Below are 23,643 nucleotides of genomic sequence, written 5' to 3'. Positions count from 1 at the left end.
GCAGTCTTTGTCCCATTATCCGCAAGGATGCTCACCACTGCCTTCCTCTCCGACCTCTGTTCCCGAAGGAGCACAGTAGTCACACAGATGTCGTTGTTATCCCTTTTGGGCCACATTTGCTGTTCAGATATGATCGTCAGTGTAGTATAGTGGTCAAGAGCAAGGTTTTTTGGGCAGTGACTCAGTACTTGACAAATCACTTGTCATATAAGCCTTGAGGATATGAGTTCTATTTCCAGAACCCAGATAAAAAGGAAAAAAGGCAGGTGTCCCACTGCAGGCCTTTATCTTCACTGTGGACCTGTAATCTCAGGGTAGGCTTGTATATAGTTCCAGCCCTGGGGAGATGGAGCCAGGTAGATCGCTTGGGCTTGCTGTATGGTTGATCTAGCCGATTTGTGAGCTTCTAGATTCAGTGACAGATCCTATCTCTTGAAAGGAACATACTTGGTTGGTGTACATACAGAAAGAACAAGGGCTCTGGGGATCTATGATTTTTATGCAGATTAATCTCTTCTCATCTGTAAAATGGAAGTATATGAAAGTTAACTTCATTATAGAGTAGTTGTGCTAAGTGGGTTATATAGAGAGCACCGAGGACATGACTGGCTCCCGGGAGGTGTTTATTCTAGAATTGTACTTCCTTCCCGAAGGAAGAGAGACCTAGAGGAGGAAGGGAAGCGATCTTTGGGAAAGCTTTCTTTTACCAGATACATTCTCATCCAGTTACTACAGCAGCGTGAGTGGCAAGTGGCTTGGAAGAGACTGAAATTCGTAATCACTGCCAGTGACTCACCAGGATTTCCTCTTTTGCTGTCTGAATCCCCAGGGCTCAGGAGCTCCCAGGTGCCTTGGGGAATTGAAAAATAGCCAAGTTGTTAATGAGGGAGATGTAATCTGGGATTTTTCCTGGTGACCAAACTTGGAGAGTGGAATGGATTTTAGAATCCTGGATTTTAAATATTAGGGATGGCAGTCTAGGCAGGCACCGCTTTCCTTTACGGATATTGGAACCTTCACCCAGTCAGTGCACGTTTATCGAATACGGAGACATTCTGTTGGGAACACGGACTGTGTGATGAGTGATGGGTAAAAGCCAGATCTTGGGACTGACAACTCTGGATCCAGATCCAGGGACTGCTCCCCGGGGGTTCACTGTCTAGAGGAGAAATGCACATGGCAACACAGTGGTCATGCAGGCCCTCAGAACCAGCGTCAAGATGGGAAGGGGCCACACAAGGAGCTGTGACAGTTGTGGCAAAAGGACTTGTTTGGAGGAGCAGTGCGGGCATCCCTGCTGAGGTCCCTATACCTTGAATTGGGTTATGAAAGATGAAGTGTCAACTAAGGACATGGGAGATGGAATATGGCAGCTCCAGGCCTCGGAAGGGAAAATGACAGCCAAGGGGAGGGATGGAGCAGAGGTTGGAACTCAGGCCAAAAATCCTTTTGTCAAATTCATTGATGAAATCTCATGGAGCTGGGGAGGAGAGTGGAGAAGGAGAGATTTGACCTTGTTAAGGTGATTGCTTCGTGCCTAGGAAGGGTCCAGCAGGGTGGGGCTTGACCCCACCCCCACAAGTGGGTTGGTTTTGCAGTGGGTTTACAATGTTCTTCCTTTTAGAGCCCAGACTCACCAGTTTTCCACACATAGTAGGACCAGTTTTCATTCTAGTAGAAAATGGGTTAAATGCACTTTTATTTTTGGTGGGGAGAGGTTTAAGACAAGGTTTCTCTGTGTAGCCCTGGCTGTTCTGGAGCTCTGTAGACCAGGTTGGCTTCGAACTCACAAAGATCCACCTGTGAGCCCCTGAGAATGGAGGTGGGGAGGGGTGTGAGCCACCCTGTGGGTGCTGGGACTCAAACCTGTACCCTTTGAAAGGGTCACCGCTCTTAACCATGTGAGCCCTCTCCAGCCCCAATTTCACTGCATTTAAATCATGGTTCTCGGCTCTGATGATTTCCAGATATCCAATTCTATGAGTGGAACCACGCTTTCAAAATAAAAGGAATGTTTTAAGAACTTTCTAGTTTTACTTTTTAAAATAAGCCTTTTGGGGTGGAAGTTAATATGGTGAAGTGCATCCATTTCAAGGGTTGGATTTCGTGAGGTTTATCAGGTGTATGTACGGACAAACATCTCCCCATCTTAAATGTTTACCTTTCCTTTTTCCTTAGTCTTTTGAGACAGGGTCTCACTATGTAGCCTTGGCTGGCCTGGAACTCAAAGAACTGGTCTGCCTCTGCCTCCTGAGTGCTGAGAGTAAATGTGTGTGTCAGTTGACCTAGCACCTTCTTTTCCTTCTAAATCAACTTCATTGGGTGTTATTGTTGTTATTATTTTTGCTGCTGCTGTTATCATCATTATTATTTTGTTTTGAGACAGGGTTTCTCTCTGTTCTCCTGGCTATTCTGGAGCTAGCTCTGTAGACCAGGCTGGCCTCCAGCTCACAGAGATCTGCCTGCCCCATACCTTCTGAGTGCCAGGAGGCACCACCACACCCCCTTATTATTATTATTATTATTATTATTATTATTATTATTTTTATTTACAATCTACATCGACAATTTCTTTCCAAAGGATAATGCCAGGTTTCAGATATCCATTTAAGAAATCTCCCAGAGGAGATTGGGTATTGTCTCACTAATCCACTTGCCCCAGTTTTATGAAGTTTACAATTGACAGGAAAGTTCTGTGTCATAGTGTCTTTCTTATATGATGCTTTGGGGTATGTATACAGAGTAAGATGGTTAATTCCAAATAATTACATAGCTACCAATATTGTACACTTAACCCTTTTTAGAGATGAGAACAGTCACCATCAATTCTTTTTGCAGCCCAAGTCTCTAGGACAGTGGTTCTCAGTCTGTGGGTCGAGACCCATTGGGGGAATGATAGCAAACGATCCATTCACAGGGGTCACCTAAGACTATGGGAAAATCAGATGTTTATAGTAAGATTGGTAAAAAGTATCCAAATGACAGCTATTAAGTAGCAACAAAAGTACTTTTGAGGTTTGATGTCACTACAACATGAAGAACTGTGTTAAAGGGTGGTAGCATCAGGAAGGTTGAGCACAGCTGCTCTAAGACCTCATTATTGTTGTGGAGGCCAGGCATTGTAAAGGCCGCCTCTGATTTACTGATTTGTTGTAAATACCTTTTCCATTAGCAGTGAGGTGGGAGTGCTTCCGGTGTTTCTTGTCTCGTCTATTCTTGGAACTGGCTCCTCCATTGTTTGTGTATCCGTTCTGCTTTGTCCTCCAGGTTCTGTTTGCTTGCCTGCATTGTCCTAGTCTCTACAAGTACTTTATACAAATTGTTTCTTTTTTTCCTATCTCAATGCTAGAAGCCTTATATTTGTTCATGTCATGTCTTTTTGCAAAACTCAAGTGGTTTGGTTTTGTTTTGTTTTGTTTTGTTTTTTACTGAGTCTTCCTGTGCAGCCCTGGCTGGTCCAGACTCAGGGTCTTCCTGTCTCCAGCTCCTTCTTGCTGGGGTTGCAGGCATGCATCACCATGTCCAGATACATCATACTTTTTGATATGTATTCTATTTTATGGTCTTCTAGCTTCTGTATGGTTATAATAAGGGTTTCAGCCATCTGGAATTTCTCTTAGTTTATGTGCTTAAAATCAAATTTAGATAGACAAAGACGTACTAGAGGCATTTCCTTTTATTTATTTTAACTTTTTAATTTTTCAATTTTTTTTATTGATTTGTTGGAGAGAGGTCTCAAATATCCCAGGCTGGTCTCCAGCTCACTAAGTGGACAGTGACCTTGAACTTCTGATGTTCCTATAGAGGTGTCCCTTGAAACAAAGATTCACTCCTTTTTTTCTTTTTGGTGGTCCTAGGGATTGAACACATTGTCCTGTCACACACTAGGGAAGTGCTTTACTGCTAAGCTATATCCCCAGTTTCTTCACTTTTGTTTTGATAGTTGTGGATAAAACGGTAGGAGGAGAAGTGGAAATGGTAAAAACTATTGGGCAGAAAAAAAATATGGCTAGAACTATTAAATAACTAGAAGAAATATGTTGAAAAATCACCAGTGTTTGGGTAGAAGACACATATATACACAATTCACACACACACACACACTCACATATACACACATACTCTCTTACACACATACACCATATTCTCACATACACTCTCACACACACTCACATATACACACACTCACATTCTCTCTCTCATATCCCCCCACAATACTCTCTCACAAACACACTCACATGTATATAAACTCGTACATACATACTCTTCTCCCTCACACATGTATACACACATACCCTAACACACATTCTTTCTCTCTGTCTCTCTGTCGCTGTCTCTGTCTCTCTCTCTCTCTCTGTCTCTCTCTCACACATACAGACGTGTGCATGCACACGCACACACTTGCACATGCACAAATGTGTCCACATATTCATGCAGAAGGCCTAGCTATGTTGTGCTGTGGATAGCTGTCCCAAATGTCCCTGCTCATTTTGAGTATTTTAGCTCCAGTACAGCCTCATGGTGCTGGGATCCAGCCTTGGGCTTATGTAGGCTAGGCAAGCTCTCCACATTGAGCTAACCCTTAACCCTTGGTTTTTGTTTTTTTTTTTTTTTTTTTTTTTTGTTGTTGTTGTTTTGTTTTTAAGAAAAAGGTCTTGCTGTATAGCCTAGGCTAGCCTGATTATCTTGCCTCAGCCTTCAGGGTACTAGTACAGGTGTGACGAACCACACCCAACATTCTTGCTGATAGTTTGGGTCCATAGAAAAATCCTTGCTGTATCTCTCCTTGAGTTGTGTTCTCCAAAGTGGAATTTCTATATATATATGCAGAGAGACTAATTTTTTTTAAATTGATTTTTATTTGTCATTAATTGTGTGTGTGGGGTATGTACACCCATGCATGGGGGGGGATATGCATACCCATGTATGTGGGTACCAACCTTCCACAGCACTTGTATGGGATTAAAGGAGAATTTCAGGTTCTCTTCATCCACCATGGGCTCTGGGCATTGAATACTCCCTCAGGTTTCTGTGCTTGGCAGCAGGTGCAGTGACGTGCCGATCCAGGTCCCCAACCCTACACAGTTTTGTTAAAGATTCCATCTTATCTGTCTTCTTGGAGTTGTCAAATTCTTTGTGAGACTTTGATTGTGAGGTAGCCAGGCTGAGAGCAAGAGAATTCACAATGAACCGAAGGGGACAGAACTTCTATAGGAGGTTAGACAAAAGGACTGGTGTAGTCCATAGAAGCCAGAAAGTATGTTTGGGGCACCAAAGTGGATTTTTTGGTTTTTTTTTTGTTTTTTTTGTTTTCTTTTTTTTTTTACCTTGAGCTTTGAAACAGGGAGGAGGTAGATGAGATAGTGTAATGCTAGGGAGGTAGAGACGGGGAAGATCAGAAGTTCAAGGTCATCCTTGACTACATAGTGAGTTGGAGGTTTGGGCTACAGGGCTGAAGAGGTCTTTGTAGGGGCGAGGAAGGAGGAGGCAGAGGAGAGAGACAAGACAGAAAGACAGAGACTGACAGGCAGAGACAGAGAGTAGAGAACATGTGAGTTTGGGACATGAGCAATGAAGGAATTTGAACTATTTTGTGCTGAATAGTAGGAGAAGGAAGGGTTTGCTATAGTAGCTGGGCTGCAGGAATATCGGTCTGATTTATCATCAGGAAGATCTATCATGTACCCAGAGGGCCAGGGAGGAAGGGGTGTGGTATCTACTTAGATTTTCAGCTGATCTAATCTAGGTGAGAAGAAGTTGTCAGAACCTCATGGGTGTAGGTTGATACTTTGAGGAAGGGGAGAAGCAGAGGCATGGCGGGGGTGGTGGTGGTTAAATTCAATCCTAGGCTGCCCCTGGGGTGGAGCTTCTGAAAGATGACATCAATGCTAAGACAATGGGTGGGGTTTTAGAGATTTGGAATTGAGGTGCTGGCTACACAGACACTTAGGGGAAGACCCCAAAGAGTGTAATCAGAATGCAGACCCACAGCCAGCATTTTGATGAAGGAGCTACACACATTGTACTTGAGGAAGTCAATCTTGCTCTCAGTGTGGTTGTTACCAAAGAGTGGAAGCCTTGAGGATCGATGCAGTGAGAGGAGGAGAGTGGTGTAGGAAGGGTGTTTTCCTGTGAGGTGACTTGAGAGAGAGCGTGGAAGGAGAGTGATGGAGCGAAGGTCAGTGGCCCATGGGATCCCAGGGATCAAAGGGCAAGAGCTTCCGGGAGCACTGGTGGTGGACACTAGGAAGGTGTTTAACAAAGGGGCTGAGAGAGAGCTTAGTCAGGTGCTTGCCTTGTGAGTATGAAGACCTGAGTTTAGATCTCCAGCACACACAGACACACAGACAGACAGACAGACAGACACACACATACGGACACATGGATGGACAGAGTCACACATAGACACACACACACAGAGACACACAGATACATACACACACATACAGACACACTGTCCTGCAGACACAGTCTGCTGAATTTCCAGGGTCTGGAGTGCCTTGTATTCGGAGGACTCATGTACTCCAGCTTGCGGGGAGGAAACCTATTCCTACCCATGCTGTCATCTCAGGTCAAGGCTGAATGATGAGCGCTTGGGAGCGTGATGCTTCCAGATCTTCATTTGTTTGTGTCAAGGCCCAAGGCGACTTCTGTTTTTGTATCCTTTCAGAATGCTGTTTCTAAGTATGGCTCCCAGTTCCAAGGCAATTCCCAACACGATGCCCTGGAGTTCCTGCTCTGGCTTCTGGATCGCGTCCATGAGGACTTGGAGGGCTCAGCTCACGGGCTGGTATCTGAGCAGGTTAGTCACTCTCTCATCTGAGTGTGTGTTGATCTTCCTTTTCCCTTGGGTGTTTCCTCAACTCCTTAGGCTCCTGTTATGTTCCAGCCACTGTGTACCCCGGCTGGGCTTGCTCTCTTCTTTTAGCTCTGGCTGCTTTTAGACAGTCATTCCATCCTATTGCAGTATATCTTGTCTTCCCTGACCCCAGTGATAACTGTGAATAGGATTCCATTATGACTCATAATTTTAAAATCAGTTCTTTTGGTTTGTGTGTATGTGTGCAGGCGTAAATGTTCATGCCAGAGATCAATGCCAGGTGTCTTCCTAGATCTGTTTTTTGTTTTTGTTTTTGTTTTTGTTTTTTTTTGACAGGCTCTTTTGATAATCCGGGAGCTTGCTGATTTGGCTAAACTGACTAGGCAACAAGCCCTAGGGATGCTCTGGTCTCTCCTACCCCTGTGTGGAGACTGCAGGTGCATACAGCCAAGCCTGGCTCCTGCTTGGGAACTTGAATTCACATTCTTATGCTTACATGGCTGGCACTTTTCTCATTGAACCATACCCCTCCCCACATCCACCAAAACCTTTTCCTTAAATTTTTCTCCACCCTTTTCTATACATATGTCTGGGTGTCTGGATCCACAATAATCATTCTTCGTTATTTTTAAGACAGTCCAAATTCAACCAATTTTACTATTGCTTTCTTGGTTAGTGTATCACACAGAGCAAAGGTTTCTGTTTTTCTTAAGACATGGGTGGGTTAATTTCTGATTTTGATGGCCCCCCCCACCTTCAGGACAAAGGAAGCATTGTAATACTGTGGGTTTGCTTCTGTTGATATTGGCTTTGTTTTTGTTTTGTTTAGATGGAGTCTTGCTATGTAGCTCAGGCGGGAACTTGTGCCAACCCTTCTAGATCACTCAGTCTCTGCAGTGTTGGGGATTACACCTTGGTCATATAGTCAAGCCTCCTTCCCCCCCCCCACCCTCCCCCTCCGTCTCAGTTTCTCTAAGTGCTGGAATGACAGTTGTCTGTCACCACACCCAGCCACACTACAGTACTTTGTAAAAGTCACGGTTGATTGATACAGCAGCTATGTTCATTATAGCTTTCCTAAATAAAGTCCAGTAATGGCCCAGCTTTACTATAATCTCTTTTTTGCTCACTGAAAAGTGAGTCAAGTTATAGTCACCTGGTCCTTACTGTGCATTTCTCACACCTTGGTAGTTAGCCTGTGAGAACCACATTTTTGGTGGATCTCCCAGGAATTCAGGACTAGCTTTCATCACCAGCTTCTTGTTACTCTCCTTTACCTCGTAGACCTGAGACTTGAACCTCACCCCCAGGCCTGATAGGCAACTGGTCTACCTTGGAGCTACATTCTCAGCCCTTCTGTTTTGTTTTCTATCTGGACACCTGATTCCCATCCCTCTCAGGAGTCCAGTAACAACAACAACAACAACAAAACAACAAACCCTTTGGGAAGCCAGACTGGATGGGGCATGTCTGTAACCCCAGCACGAACAGTTAAAGAGGGGCCAGTCATGGGACCTGAGACTTGTGTCAGTGGTTAAGAGTCAAGACTGCTCTACCAGCGGACAAGACTTTGGTTCCCTGTACCCACACAGACAATTCATAAATGCCTGTAAACCCAGCTCCAAGGGATCTGTCTCCTCCTTCTGGCCTCTGGCCACCTGCACATATGTGCATAACACACACACACACATACAGAGAGAGAGAGAGAGAGAGAGAGAGAGAGAGAGAGAGAGAGAGAGAGAGAGAGGCATAACTAAAGTTAATCTTAAATAAAGGAGAGGAATTCAGTCAGGATTTCAGGATTCTAGCTTAAGAGACTCTAGTTTGAAAGCCCGTATCCTTGTTTTAAAAGCAATCACTCCAAATGACTGAACGACACCACCAAACAAAAGCAGTGCTCACCCCAACAAAGCTCCAGGTGGAAGCCAGGTATGGTGAGGCACATCTTTAATCCCAGAGCCAGGTGGATCTCTGTGAGTTGAAGGCCAGTCTGGTCTGAGTTTTAGACCGATCAGGGCTACACAACGAGACCCAGTCTTAAAAAATAGCCCAGGGCACTGCACACCAACATGGGGGTGCTTTCTCTGGGTTGGGAGGAAATGGGTGATTTTGCTTTCATTTGTAGTCATTTTTCTACGAATCTTATTCATCTCCTTTCATTTTTCTGTGATAGAAAGCTAACTTCCTCTGGCTCAAGAAAACGGCATTTGTTGTTGTTTTATAACCTGCAAATCTGGTTGAAGCAGCTTTGGGTGGGACTGAATCCAAGATCCCAGGTGATGTCACCATATCTTTGATTCCATCTCTTCATTCTCTTTCTGGCTCTGCCCACAGGGTAGCAAGAGAGCCTCTTCATTGCTCATAGAGTCTCCAGAGGCTGGCATGGCAAAGCAAACCCTGATGGTGTACTCATTCCTAGGCATGTGGTCAGAAGAATACAGTAGCCTGATCAGACATCCAAGAGTGGCATGCCTGTGGGGAGAACACGGGCTTAGAGAGTCAGAGTTAATTGCTGGCCCAAAGAATACATCACTGGGTAGATACATGCGCGCGCGCGTGCGCGCGCACACACACACACACACACACACACACACACACACACACACAGATGATACGTTCTGTTTACTGAATGTTCTGTATTGTGCATCTGCTTTGACAATTTTCATGACTTATTATTACCTGGGATAGTTGACAGTAAGTAAACTTATTAAAATGTTATTTTTATTTTAATATTTATAGTGGCAAATCATTCTGTAGTTAGTGGAAATACAGGTTAGGGGTTTCCCAGAGTCATTCACTCTTTTGATAGAATCTTTTGTAGCATAGACTGAACTTGAATTCACTATCTAGTTGAGGATGACCTTGAACACTTGGTCCTCTTGTTTCTACCTTTCAAGTGCTGGGATTATGGGTGTGCACCATCATACCCCTTCGGAGTCATCATCTTCTTTGCAGTGTAAGTAGGATTGAGTCTGGGTCAGTGGATCTCAAATCCAGTGTGCCAAACTTCCTTTCTTGGAAGCTTCTTGTATCTTCTTGGTTTCCTACTAGAGGAGAAATATGGGCAGGTGTCTGTCTCTACCTTCTGCTGTGGTATAAACAAGGACTCATCCTGTTTTCCTCTCTCCTCCTCTTATACCCCGGGAGTTCTTCCTACCTGGGAAGTAGGTGGGATTGATAGCCAACTGTGCTAGTCAGTTTTCTGTTACTGTAACCAGCTTACAAAGAGGAAAGGGGTAGTTATGGCTTTTACAGGTTTTAATCTGTGGTCAAGTGTAGCTTATGCATTAGGGCTGTGGCAGAGGGAGTACCTCATGGTGGGAGCGCATAGAGGGACAAGCTCTTTATTCCATAGTGGCTGTGAAGGGGCTGAATTCCTACAGTTCCCTTCAAGGGCATACCCACAGTGGCCTAAGACTTCCCAGTAGGCCCCACCTCAGCTTAAAGGTTCTACCAGCTCTTAATAGCGAAAGCTTGGGACCACTCCTTAACACATGGGCCTTTGAGGAATATTCCAGACCCAGATTTCAGCAGCAGCCTTTGAAACTGCTTTTCAGTTTTCTTCTTATTTCTTTGGTAGTGGGAAAAAATCATTTGGCTCAAGGTCATAGAAAGGGTAAGCTCTGTGTGTCCAAGTTACACAGCTAGTAAGTGGGAGAGCCCATACTCAAATAAGGAAGTGCCATTCTCTGTACCAGGATTCCGGAACCTGAGCACTTCTGGTATCTGGGCCTGGATAATTTTTTCTGTGCCAGGCTGACTTGTGTGTCCATAGCACTTCCACTTTCTTTTTTGTTAGGTGCCAGGGGCAGTCCTGACTTGCACTAAGCCTGTATGCAAACATTGGCAAATGTTCCCTGACCCAAATCACCCTCTAGTTGGGAAGCTTCACTCCAAAATCTGTGTTCCCTGTGAATATGTGTCTCCTTCACACTGGTCTTTGAGACAATTAAGAATTTGTTTAAGCCATGGGGGCCTGCCAATCATTCTTCATAACTTCAAGATACAGGGAAGTCTTTCAACTTCCTTCCTTCCTTCCTTCCTTCCTTCCTTCCTTCCTTCCTTCCTTCCTTCCCTCCCTCCCTCCCTCCCCTTCTTTCCTTCTCTTCTGTCCCCCCTCCCTTCTCTTTCTCTTTCAGGCTGGGCATGGATTCCAGGTACTTATGCTTGCCGGGCAGGTGTTTATCTCTTGAGTGACACTCCCGGCCCCCAGTTTCCAGTATTGTCCTCTATGGCATTCTCCACTCTGAAGCCAGGTCTCTTCAAAAAGGGAACAAGGTGATGTCATCTCCTGCTTGCCTTGCTCTGGTGGCTTCCTACCAAGCAGGAACTAAAGTCACCCCTCACTAGGCCGCTCAGCCTGATTCCAGGCTCCCCTCCCCCTCACTCCCTTTCCTCACCACCCCTCTGCTTTCTGTCCCTCCATGGAACAGCTATGGTAGGATCAGAACATCCCTAGGCAAGGTCTACTCAGCCTCACTCTGACCCAGCAACCCCAGCAATGTCTCTTTCTCTGTCCTCCTTAAGTTGCTTCTTGAAGGAGGGCTGCGCTGAGGCTGGGCTGTGTGTCTTGGAGGCAGCAGGTAGAGCCTTGTGGTTATTTAGCAGGAAAACTTCATTTTCCCTTTCAGCAAAGAAAGCTCCTGCCCTCTGTGTACCTGGAGTGATTTCTTTCCCTTTGAAGTTATTTCTATACCGAGGACATAGGAAAACCACACAGCGAGATTCATTTGTAACTGGAATAGAAAAACGTAAGGGCTGCTCTCTTTTTCCATTACTTTAACGATTCTCAAATACGCCTGTCCTGCAAGGGCTGTATTTTCACTGCCCTGTGAACACCAACACGTAAACAATCTTTTTGATAGTTTTCCAGAAATTGCTACTTTTGCAGAATAATGGTGGGTAGGTATGAGTCTAGGGAGAGAAACAGCAGCCAACGTGTATTAAGTACCTACTGTGTGCCAGGTAAGAGTCCTTCCTCTCTCTTCTATCCTCCCTCCTTCCTTTCTGAGACAGGGTTTCCTCCAGTAACTTATCCTGGCCTCAAACTCACATGGTAGCCTCAAACTGTAGACCACCCAGGGTGTCTTTCAACCAGTGATCTTCCAGGCTCAGCCTCCCAAGTCCCGGGATTATAGATGTGAGCCTCTGTTTCTGGTGTGTATCTCACCTCCTGATTTTCACCGTAGTTCCATGCTGAGGGGATGCTGTGTAAGCATACAATGAAGCTTTGAGAAGTATCAAGGTTCGCTTGCCTAGCAGACTGGACTCATGTTCCTCTGACCTCATAGTCCACGTTCTGTGAATGACTTCCTACTGCCTCTCTCCGAGTTTTGCTTAGGATTTTCTTTCCACACTCCATCCCTTGGTGACCCCATCCACTGTTATGACTAGTCTCAGCTTGCCATCTTCATATAGAAACCCTCTGTGTCATGGAAGTTCCTGCTTACAACTGGAAGTGCCCTAGGAGGGAATGTAGATGGCCAGCCGGGGAGAAGCACATAGGATTAAATGGAACATTAGTCTAGAATTAGACAGCTCTGGGCAAGAGTCTCGGGGGCAAGAGCTGTGAGTTTTCTTGCCTAATCATGATGGCTGCAATCAGTGTTTTCAAGCTTGGTCACTGCCCACAGCTTGTATCCTGGCATTACATCTTGGTGCAGTTTGGGTCATGGACCTGTCTCTTGGTAGGGAATTAAGTTTTCCCCGGGGAGACATAAACAAATGTCTCTTTACCCCAATGACAGACCAAAGTGGCCACTCCATCCAAATCTTGCTGGCTGAACCAATGAATTGATTGGGCTTACTCACAGGAACACGGGTGAGGGGTCCCTTAGAGCTTTATACATGGCCTCAGAACAGCTATATCACTAAAGGGTCCCATCCCAGTGTGGGTGGTGACCTCCTAAAGCTACACACGTGGAGACAGTCTCCTGCTCTTCAGTACTGTCCAGTGTCTCTGTACTCTAGAACCCCCCGAGACCACTTGAGCTGGGCTGGGATTGCTGACAGCCGACAGGCACAGGGAGAGTGTGGCTAAGGTCTCAGGTGAGGGTAAAATGGACTGAGGCAAAAGCTACCGAGCAAGGAAACTGACTGGATTGGAAAAAGTTGAATAGACGAGCCACCCGTGTCATCCCTGTTGGAAAATACCCAGCAGGGACAGTTTGAGAGAATAAAGACGCCGCTCACAGTGATACAGAAACAAAGATAACGTGTTCAAAAAAGCACCTAAGCCACATGCACAGTGTTACACTATAGCTTTGTGTTGGGGATGCTTTGAAAAGTATGCCTGGCTAGAGGTGGAGCTCAGAGGTGGAGCGCTTGCCCAGTAGGTGTGAGGCTCTGGGTATAAGCCCCAGAAGGCCAAAGAAGGAGAGCATGTCTCAAATGACTCTTTAGGGTAGTGAGGGTAAAACACATTGAGAAATGGAGATACAGTGCTGTCAGGAACATATGTCTGGCCTTATATAGATGCTCAAATATTTACTAAACAGCTTTGTGTTATGAGCTGCTGTGCATGGAATGGCACCCTGGACAACCTTCAGTGAGGTTTTGTGTGTGTGTGTGTGTGTGTGTGTGTGTGTGTGTGTGGTGTGTGTAGGGGGAACTTCATAAGTAATTATGTCCCCTGTGTGTTATGGAGTGGGCAGAAAGTAAGGATAACCAGGAGTCCTGGGAAGCTGGAGCAACTCACACTGGGAGTAGCAGCCCTTCAGGGACCATGGTGGACACTGGAGTAGGCCAGAGCCTTGAGGGAAGAAGGGTGAACAATGACCTAGAAAGATATATTTAGGATGCAAGGATTTGGAACTGCTATTTACAGATGTGATTAAGAAAGTTGAATTAGGGTAATTAACTTGGATTCTCCAGTTGGTCTCTTAGCACAATATTGAGTGTTGTTATAAGGGGCAGAGGGAGTTTAGAGACCACAGAGGACAAAACAGTGTAAACACAGAGCAGAGAGCATTATTGAAGATGCTGAACCAGAGGACAGTATGGTTAACCACAAGACAAGCAATTCCAGCAGCAGCCAACTGAATCTGGAGGCCATGGCACCTGTCAACACCTTCCTGTAGACAATTGATGCCTGTTGTGGATGTATCCGAGGCCCCAGCAGGACACAGGTGAAGAGCAGTGCCATGAACCCCAGGGTGGAGTTGGGTGGGGAGTGTGTGTGTGAGTTCTCTCTATGGTCACCCTTGAGTTCTGTGTTCTGCACATGTGTATACCCTTTCTCAGAGGTTTGGGCAAACAAGAGGAAGATCCACAGGGCACAGGAAGGGATGATATGGGCATTAGGGTGAGGTGGTAGGCCCTGTGACCAGGAAGCAGCCCTGTGATCTAATGGGGACAGGATGTCATCGGATCTCTTCCTTGTTCCTTTGCAGCTGCCCCCAGAAGTGAGTAAGATCTCAGAGGACCTCCGGCCATCTGCAGCTCCTACCTCCTTAGGGCCTAGCTTTGTGCAGAGCCACTTTCAAGCACAGTACAGGTAAGATGACGGTGGGCTTAGCATGAGGTCCCCGGGAGTTGTGCGGGAAGGCCACCTGTATCTCATTGCCCTTGCTTGACCCTGCACAACAAAACAACCAAGGACTCCAGTCCCCTTCCGTTTCCTGCCCCAGCCCCAGCTAATCACTCACCTGTGGTCTCCAACCTTGAGGTTTTCTTCTTGGCTTCCTGGAATGGCCTTCTGCCCTCCTTTAAAGGAGCGGCCGGAGGATGGTTCTGTAGAACAGAGATGTGGCGGCCAGGATCAACCATCCTGCAGACACAGTGAAGCTGGGGAGACCCTTCCTGTTTGCATGGCATGGCCAGAGGGCTCAGCTGAGTTAGTCACTGCGAGCTCAGCTCGACATGGTGGATATAAAATCATCACGTGGCCTTTGACTTTAAGAAGTATGCAGTGTGGGTATTTCTATAAGAGAGTATGAATGTTTATAAGAATCATGGTGTTTAGTGAAAATGCCTGCATCAACAAGACTTCAAAGAGGGGACCTTAGCCCTAGACTGTTTGGCTGCATGTGTCTTTTCATGAGTTTTGGTAGCTGAATAGGGTCAAATGGGTGGGAACATACTCCACAAAGATGACTGTCACCTCCAAGCTGAGAGCGAGCACAGAGGTCAAGATTTAAGGGATGCCATTGGATGCAGAAAGCCTCTCTTAAATGAGATGTCCACATATGTATGTTTCTAACATCGGGTTTAGGTTCCACTTTTTAAAAGCTGGAGCAAAACCAAAATTGAATCTGTGAATGGTATGCTGATTTGACATGTGTCTATAATATACAATGTCATGTTCAATAAGTATGTATCCTCAAATGTTCATCATTAGTTCATGGGAAAAATCTTACAAAATCCTGTCTTGTAGCTTTTTATTTAATGCATATCATTCAGTTATCTCTAATCACTCCACCTGTGTGGCTGAACAGAGGGCTTGTTGCTGCCTGTGGATTAGTGCCCATTGGTCGGCATCTCCCCATCTGCCATCCCTTCTCCCTGACCTCTGGTAACTGCCCTGGTAACTGCCATTCCACTCTCAACTTCCCTGAGAGAGTTTTAGAGTCAATGCGTAATATTTACATAGGATTTGATAACACATTTTATGTTTTATATTGTTTGTGAAAATATTTGTGCTTATGTTCCACGTGAAATATATGTGCTATCACATATAAGGTAATATGTACTTATATATTTATAATAAAATATGTTAAATAGTATAAATGGCATGCATTATATTTATATAATTTACTATTACTGCTTTTTGAAGAGTTGGGATTTTACCCTGAATCTCTTACATGCTACGCAAGTGTCCTACCAAGGGGTGACGTTAATAATAGATATTAAATTTATTTATGTAATATAAATATATGTATGCTTAACGTGTGCTTAAGTATATTTTATTAATAATCTGTGTAAGTGCAGGAGAAGCTCCACCCTCAGCAGGTTCTGTGAAGTTGGAGCCCTGTGTTGGCTAACTCCCCTCTGCGACTTTCCTATCCCATGTTTATTTGTGATTGTCTGTGATCCAATTGGTCGCCCTGAGCCAGGCTTTCTTGTTTCTTCAAATGGGTTCCAATGTCTGTCCTTGTGGGTGTCCATGAGCCATTGCCATCAGAACTGCTCTCTGGTCTTGGCGACTGCTTCTTTTCCTTTGCTCTGCTGTGTTTCCCCAGAGCTCTTAGTGAGTTTCTTTTCTTAATTACTTCCCCTTCAAGCAGGTGACATTTAGTCTTTTAGAATTTCCCAACTTCCAGCCCCGTATTTTCATACTTTCTGGGAGACTTTTGTTCTTTGCCTTTGACTGGGAAGGGTTGACATAAAACTTCTCTGTCTAAGGATTTGCATTATTTTCAGCAATTTCCGAGGGAATGAATAAGCATGCACTGCCATCTTTGAGGAGGATAGCTCAGGGGGCCCCTGTAGTGTCTGAATGCTTTGAAGCTACTTTCTAGGGGAGCAGGGAAAGGCCTTGAGAGGGGCCCACCCTCCGCTCCAGGGAGGGAGGACCATGAGGAAGTGGCTGGAGCTACTGTGGAGTATGCATGTTCTCTTCTGTTGCCGGGAGTACTGGGTGGTGCAGAGCTCTCCAGAATGAGCCTAAACTCTGTATGGATATTGTGAGCTGCCATGTGAGGGCTGGGAATTGAACTGGGGTCCTCTGGAAGAGAAAAATACTCTTAATCACTGAGTCATCTTTTCGGCCCCAATCTTAAATCCTGTCCAGGTGTGTGTGTAGGGAGTGATGTCAGACAATCCCCCCTATCCTTCCCCAGCCCCAGATATCATGAATAATAAGAGGGGACCTAGGGACCTGAGAGGTGGAAGACTTGGCATTAGATGATGAAATCTGGAAGCCCTCTTTTCAGATGGACATTTGAGCAAAGAGGGGCGTGACAAGAAGTCAAATCACTGGGGCTAGGTATTCCAGGTGGGGGAGCCGCAGAGACAAGGCATCTAAGTAGGTAATGATCCAGGTTAATTCAAGTGTTGGGAGGGCAAGTTTAAGGAATAGAAAGAACTAATCGCAATGGCCAAGGCCTGTCACCCCAGCACTTGGGAGGCCGAGATGGGAATTGCTGAGTTCGAAGTCAGCTAGGACTACAGAATTAAACAGGCCAGCCTAGGCTACAGAAAAAGACGCTCTCAAAACCAGACCAACAGAAAACAAATGAGAAGAAGGTCAAGATGGGTCAGTGGCAAGAGGGCAGGGAGGCAGGACTAGGAGGTGGGCGGGGACTGTGTGGAAGAATTTCAGTGGAAGAGTGGGTTTCAGTGGGGAGGGCACAGGAGGATCTTTTCTATCTAAACATTATTGGTGGGTGGTTTTTTGTTTTTGTTTGTTTGTTTTGTATTTTAAATTGAAGGTGCTTTGAAGTGTATGCTAGGTTCCTGACTTTACGTGGGGTGGATGGGTCTTCAGGGCTGGGCTTCTCAGGAAGTGGTCTTTGAGTTGGTCAAATGTTAAGGATCTATAATGCCCTTCCAGTGGATTTCTCATCTATAAAAGCACAAGAGGTGTTTGTGCTGGTGGCAACTGAGAATACCACTTGAGCCAGAGAGCCTGCCATGTAGAGAAAGTGTCATCAGGAAGCCTATGCAAGCAAGGGCTTTTGAGGTGTGAGACATGATTTTCTTCAGTGGGATGGGTGGGGGCAACTCCAAGATGATGTATTGAGTGGTCATAATTTGTCTGTTCCATGGGGGAGTATGGATGCTATCGGTCACCTTTATGACACTGGGGGTGGTGGGTAATTGTGGGTTCTCTGTCTTCTATCTCCTCTTCAGTTACCATTTCTCCTGAGATACTGAGGACTAAATCCAGGACCTCCATGTCCATTTTTGGGCCCACTGGTCATATTTAATCTATCACCATTCCCAATTTCTGAGAAACAGGTGTATTTCCCATCTTTTCTGTAGTCTAACTTAAGAACAATATGTTACCTTTGTTCCTTACAAAGTAAGAGTGGGGTTATAGCCTAGTGATAAAGTACATCCTTGGGATGGCAAGGTCATATTCTTGAGTCATTCGGGTATGATACAAGTCTATGAAGTTTGATACAATACAATTCTATGGTTTCAGTTCTCACTACCATAAGATGTGTACACACACACATACACACACACTCTCTCTCTCTCTCACACACACACATACATACATACAAACAATTAGCCAATTGCTTATAAAATTTTTATTTTTATTTTCCCAAATCACACATCTTGCTTCATGAAATAAGTTCAGGGCTCATATAAGGTCATCTTGGGACAGGAAATTGTCTCAGAGGTTACCAGTACTTATTGCTCTTACAGAGGATGTGTTTGGATCCCAGAACCCACATGAGGCAGCTCACAAACTCTTTTAACTCCTGTCCCAAAGGATCCAACATCCCCTTCAGGCCTCTGTAGGCACCTGCATGTGCTCATACGCACAGACACACATAAGTAAACTTAAAGAAATCAAAGTCATATTCTTGAACCAGTTTGATACAATGCAACTCTATGAAAGAAAAAAAAACATACCTGGTTTTGTTTTTTGGAGGCTAAAAGAAGGAGAGTGCGAACTGGGGATTGGAAAGTTTTCCAAACACAAGAGTGTATCCTGTGGCTTGGTGCATACCTCTGCCCACAGTGATCTGGAGAGGTGGGGTGATCTGAAGAGAAGCAGGAGCTGCAGGAACCCCACAAATGCCATGGCCAGTGAAGGCTGTGAGACACACTGCCTTTTATTAAACCTTTACATTGATTCTCCTGGGTCAGTGTTAAGCAGAAAAGACATGGGGGTGTGCTGCATTGTAGACAGTGGACTTAGCATCTCTGAGGCCCTGTGCTACCACCAGCACAACAAGCAAGGAAACAAGAGACTACTGGGGACTGTTTTCTAAATGCTACCAACCTTCTAGAAACTTCTATCCACTTAGATAACTTGTATCCCTATTGTAACCATTAGGTAACTTGTATCCCCAGCGTCTGACAAAGAGCAGACACCTCAGGTGAATCTATAGGTTCACCTTCTTGCTATGTTGTTGTTGTTGTTGTTATCTTTGAAATAGTTTCTTGCTATATAGCCTACAGTGACCTGGAACTTTCTATCCTTCTACCTCAGCCTCTTGAGTGCTAGAATTACAGTTATGAAATACCACATCTGATTCTTGGAAAGTTTTTATACTTAAGACGCCAGAGTCCCTCCCCTATGTCATTGATATGTAATGTATGTCAGGAAAAACCTGGAAGTCTGCACCTTTAAAAATCCATGTGTGGGTTAGGCTAGTGCGATGGCTCAGAGGGTAAAGGCACGCGTTGCCAAACCTGACGACCTAAGTTCTATGCCAGAACCCACATGGTGGAAGGAAAAGACCGACTCCCAGAGACTGATCTGACTCAATATACGTACTGTGGCATGTTCTCCCACCCTCCCTATCAATTAAGCAAACAAACAAATAGATCAAATAGCCATTTCAAAAAAGCGATTCGTGTGTTTTGGGGCTCAGGGAAATCTGGTACCCAGGGAATAGTCACATTCCACTTCCTTTGCCCCAGCTTCTAGAAACCACCGATTTGAAGTGCATCTCTTTGTCCTATCCTATTCTAGATATCTCATATAAATAGAATGATACAGCTGGGCAGTGGTGGCGCACCCCTTTAATCCCAGCACTTGGGAGGCAGAGGCAGGCAGATTTCTGAGTTCAAGGCCAGCCTGGTCTACAGAGTGAGTTCCAGGACAGCCAGGGATACACAAAGAAACCCTATCTCGAAAACAAAACAAAACAAAACAAATAAATAAATAGAATGATACAATAGGTCTGGGTATTTCTTGGTACTTGACATATTTCCAAGGACTCTGTTTTGTTTTATGGCTGAGTTGTATTCCACAGTTTGGATGTACCACCTTTTGTCTACCCCCTTATCTATTGCTGGTTGGTTCTGACTCTGAGTCTTGTGCAGGACTGCAGCAGCATTCACATGGAAGTGCTCATTGAACACCTGCTTTCAGTTCTGTGTGGAACTGCTGGAAAGGAAATGCTGTAGTAATTCTGTGGAGATGTTTGAGGGCTACCAAGCTACTTAAGTGTGACGATGGTTCATCTCTGCTCTTGCCTTCACAGGTCTTCCTTGACTTGTCCCCACTGCCTGAAACAAAGCAACACCTTCGACCCCTTCCTGTGTGTGTCCCTTCCCATCCCCTTGCGCCAGACGAGGTATGTGAGTGTCCCGAGTGCTGGGGCATGCCCACTCTACTTGATCCCTCTTTCTTCTTTCCGGAGAACCTTCTCTTCCTGGATCTGCCATTTTTCACTCAGCTGTCTCTAAGCCTGGTTGTACAGTCAGGTGCCACTCAGTTAATGGGCAATTAAAGAGAAAGGGGTGTTCACTCTCCAGCTGATGAACAGGATGCTTTTGTGTGTCTGTGCTGAGTCCACGCAGCATCCTGACTTAGGTCTCTGGCTCACTCAGGAGCTGGCGCAGCCCCCACTTCAATCAGACAAGGGCTTCTGTTGCTACATGCTCTTCCCTGCCCTGTCTCAAAATCCTGTCCCTTCTTTATAAAGGTATGGGGAAATCTTTCTTTTCTGTCTTTCCTATTTATTATTTATTTATAGACAGAGTCTCATTCTATAGTCTGTCCCTCTGCCTTAGCCTCCCAAGTGCTGTGTCTGTAGGCACGAGCTATCACACTTGTCTATAGGGAGATTATTTCATGAAGAAGGAAAGAAAGAGAAAGAAAAATGGCTTGTTTGGTACCGGTGAGGAAAAAAAAAAATCGGTGTTGGGGTGAGAGAGCAGTGGGCTGTAGTGTCTGAAAGCAAGGCATTGGCAGTGCAGCCTCTTTCCCGGAATCCCATCTTGCCATCAACACAGCTGGCCAGGCCTGTGTCATGGAAGGGTGACAGTAGGAGCCGGTGTGGGCCTGGAGGTGGTGGTGTTTCTTCATTGTGTTCCCACCTTATTCAGTCCTGTCTCCTCCTCTTCCTAGCCACATCTGCATGCTTAGGATCTAGCAGAACACAGGACTGCTTCACAAAGCCACCCATGACAGCCACAACTCCATCTTCTCAGAACTGCTGTGCTGTCTGTGTCATAAGCATAACCCTTGTCTTATACAGTAACATGGGTTATACCACCGCTGACAGAATCAAATGTAGGCTGTGCCTGAGGGGTCTCTGTTGCACAGTGGTTAGAGCAGTGACTCTGGGGCAGACTTTCCTGGTTCTAATCCCAGCTTGTGACTGGGCTAATTACCACAGCACAGCAGTCACTGTCCCTCAGGAGTGGGCTCTGGGGTCTGTGAGGGGAAGTGAAAGCAGAGACCAGAAGGGAAGTTTTCATTGATGGGAAAGTGACCAGTAGGGTTGATTTCTTTTAAAATAAGCCACTTGGCTGTTCTGTTTTACAAAATGCAGAGTTTTCTTTGTTCATTTGTTTTATTTTATTTTATTCATTTGTTTTAACTGTTTAACGGTTACAGTCTTAGGATCAGAGGGACCAGACACAGATCTATATAGTGGGATTTCTACTCAAAATCCTTTTATGGTCAACACTCTGGAAAAGCAGTTTGAGAGATTTGACTCTCTCCTGCCGCCTAATGGCTGGGCACCTAAAGTGCAGGGACCTAATTAGCAAACTGTGTTTAAGGACTGAGCCTGCCCGCCATGGTCCATGGCGTTGGTGACCATTCCCTTCAGTCCTTTAAGAATTTTGGCTCCCTTTCTGTTTTCCAGATTCTTGAGTGTCACTTTGGTGTTCCCCTCTAAGAGCCAGCGGTTCCTGCGTGTTGGCTTGGCCGTGCCAATCCTCAGCACAGTGGCGGCCTTGAGGAAGATGGTTGCAGAGGAAGGAGGTGTCCCTGCAGAGGAGGTGTGCTGGAACGGCTGGGGCCTGGCCATTGGATGACAGAATGCTGACTGGGCCAGCTGCCCAGGCTAATGTGTGGTTCCCAGATGACTCCAGCATGACTCACTGGCTTCTATTTGATTAGTTGTCCCTCGGTGTCTGTAGTGACCCGGCCTTGACTTCTGCATTATTACTCAGGGTGACCGCAAAAAGACACTTTGCAGTTCTGAAGGTGATGGTAATTGTGATCCAACAGCAGCTAACCAGTCATGTTTACTAAGTGTGGGCACTGTCTCATGGTGCTTTTCTCCTTCCGTCTCCCCTCCACTCCCTCCCTCCCTCCCTCCCTCCTTCCCTCCCTCCTGACATAAGGACTGACTACATGATTCCAGCTGGCCTGGTACCCCTATATATATTCCAGGGTGGCCTTAAATTCCTATCCATCCTTCTGCCTCAGCCTCCCCAGTGTTGAAATATAGGCATGTGGCACAGTGCTCAGTTTATCTCATGAGTTAATCCTGTCCACTCTTATAAAGAGGATATTACAGAGATCTTCATCTTAGAAGTGGGGAAAAAGGTTCACAGGGGTTAAGTGAATTGTCCAAGGTCACACAGCAAGGAGGTGGCTAAGCTGGGATGGGAATGCATGTGGTTTTATGCTTTTCCACTCCTGAGAATATCGGTAGGGTACCAGAGGGATGCTTAGTGAGATGCACACATTGAAGGTTTGTGATAGGAGAGGAGATGGAGAAGGTGGAAAACTGTTCTGCTGGCTTAAGACTGCCGCATACTTTGTAACCCAAGCTGGCTTTGACCACGTGACCTTCCTGCCTTGGGCTCAGCATGTCACACCAGACATGTCTTTGATTTATTTATTTATTTATATTTATTTAGACAGCATCTCATTCAGTGACTGGGGTTACATGTGTGAGCTGCCACACTGGGCTTCATTTTGCTTCCTAAGGAGTCCTGGTGAAGAATTGGCTTTACTGTGCCCAGAGGACCCCTGTGATGTGTGGTGGGATAAAAGTGATACAGTGACAACATGGCAAGATGAGAGGCCACATGAGTTTCCTAGTTGCTGTGACCAGAAGGAGGACTGGCTGAAGGGTTCATTTTGGCTTTGAGGGCTACATTGTAGCCTGCTGTTGCTGGGGGATGGGCAGGGCTGAAGCAGCTGGTCCTCACAGGTCTGCCTGCCCACAGTCAGGGAGCAGAGAGAGATGGATGTGAAGCTCTGCTTGCCTTCTTAGCATTCTACTCATCCCCAGGCCCTGGACTGCTGCTGCTCACATTTATGGCGGGGCTTCATCTTCAGTTAAACCTTTCTAGAGATATACCCATGAGCACTTGCAGCTGCGTTTCCACGGTGATCCTAAATGCAGTCAGTTGACAGGAAACACTACCATCACAGAGGGGCTCCGAGTGGGATTCTAGCTGTGACTCGGCTGCTCTCCAGTTTTCTCTGACTTGGGCCTTGCAAGTGATTGATCAGTCTTCTGTTCCTGTAACTATAAAATGGAAAATTTATGTTTCTCAGGTAACCTGGTAGAACCTTTGAAAATTAAGCAAACAAAAATATGTGTAAGTTTTTTGTTAGGTACTTTATAAAGCACATACAGCAACGTACGCACATCTTAAGGTTGTGGCTATATCTGTATATTTGTATAATCAATCACCCTGGTTACCAAGGCTTCTGTCAGTCTACCGGCACCCCCCCGCCACCCCCCCCATCTGAGTAGTCCTTCATTTCTACCTGGAGGATTTTTGTGAAACTCTCACACAGGGGAAAAGTAATGCATATTTTTCTTGTAATGGTGCTTGCCTTCAAGCCTGCTGACCTGAATCTGGAAAGTTGTCTTCTGACTTCCAAACACGTGCTGTGGTTTGCACATGCCAGGCCCCCACCCTTGTAAAATAAATGAACTCTTAAATGTTCTAGGGAAGTGTGTGTGTGTGTGTGTGTGTGTGTGTGTGTGTGTGTGTGTGTG

At 45.6% G+C, this 23,643-nt stretch overlaps 1 protein-coding gene across 1 annotated transcript in view; it reads left to right on the top strand.

Annotated features, from left to right (window-relative positions):
- Usp43 (ubiquitin specific peptidase 43) overlaps positions 1-23,643 on the top strand; it is a 58,683-nt gene that overhangs the window by 1,476 nt on the left and 33,564 nt on the right. Inside the window, exons 2-5 of the mRNA XM_021213676.2 lie at positions 6,671-6,802; positions 14,212-14,315; positions 19,927-20,019; positions 21,541-21,676. Of these exons, the coding sequence (XP_021069335.1) occupies positions 6,671-6,802; positions 14,212-14,315; positions 19,927-20,019; positions 21,541-21,676 (465 nt within the window). The remainder of the gene's footprint in view (positions 1-6,670; positions 6,803-14,211; positions 14,316-19,926; positions 20,020-21,540; positions 21,677-23,643) is intronic.

The sequence above is a fragment of the Mus pahari genome, chromosome 14 (assembly GCF_900095145.1).
Source record: "Mus pahari chromosome 14, PAHARI_EIJ_v1.1, whole genome shotgun sequence".
In the NCBI taxonomy this organism is placed as follows: Eukaryota; Metazoa; Chordata; class Mammalia; order Rodentia; family Muridae; genus Mus; species Mus pahari.
This window is presented reverse-complemented; position numbering and strand designations above follow the sequence as displayed.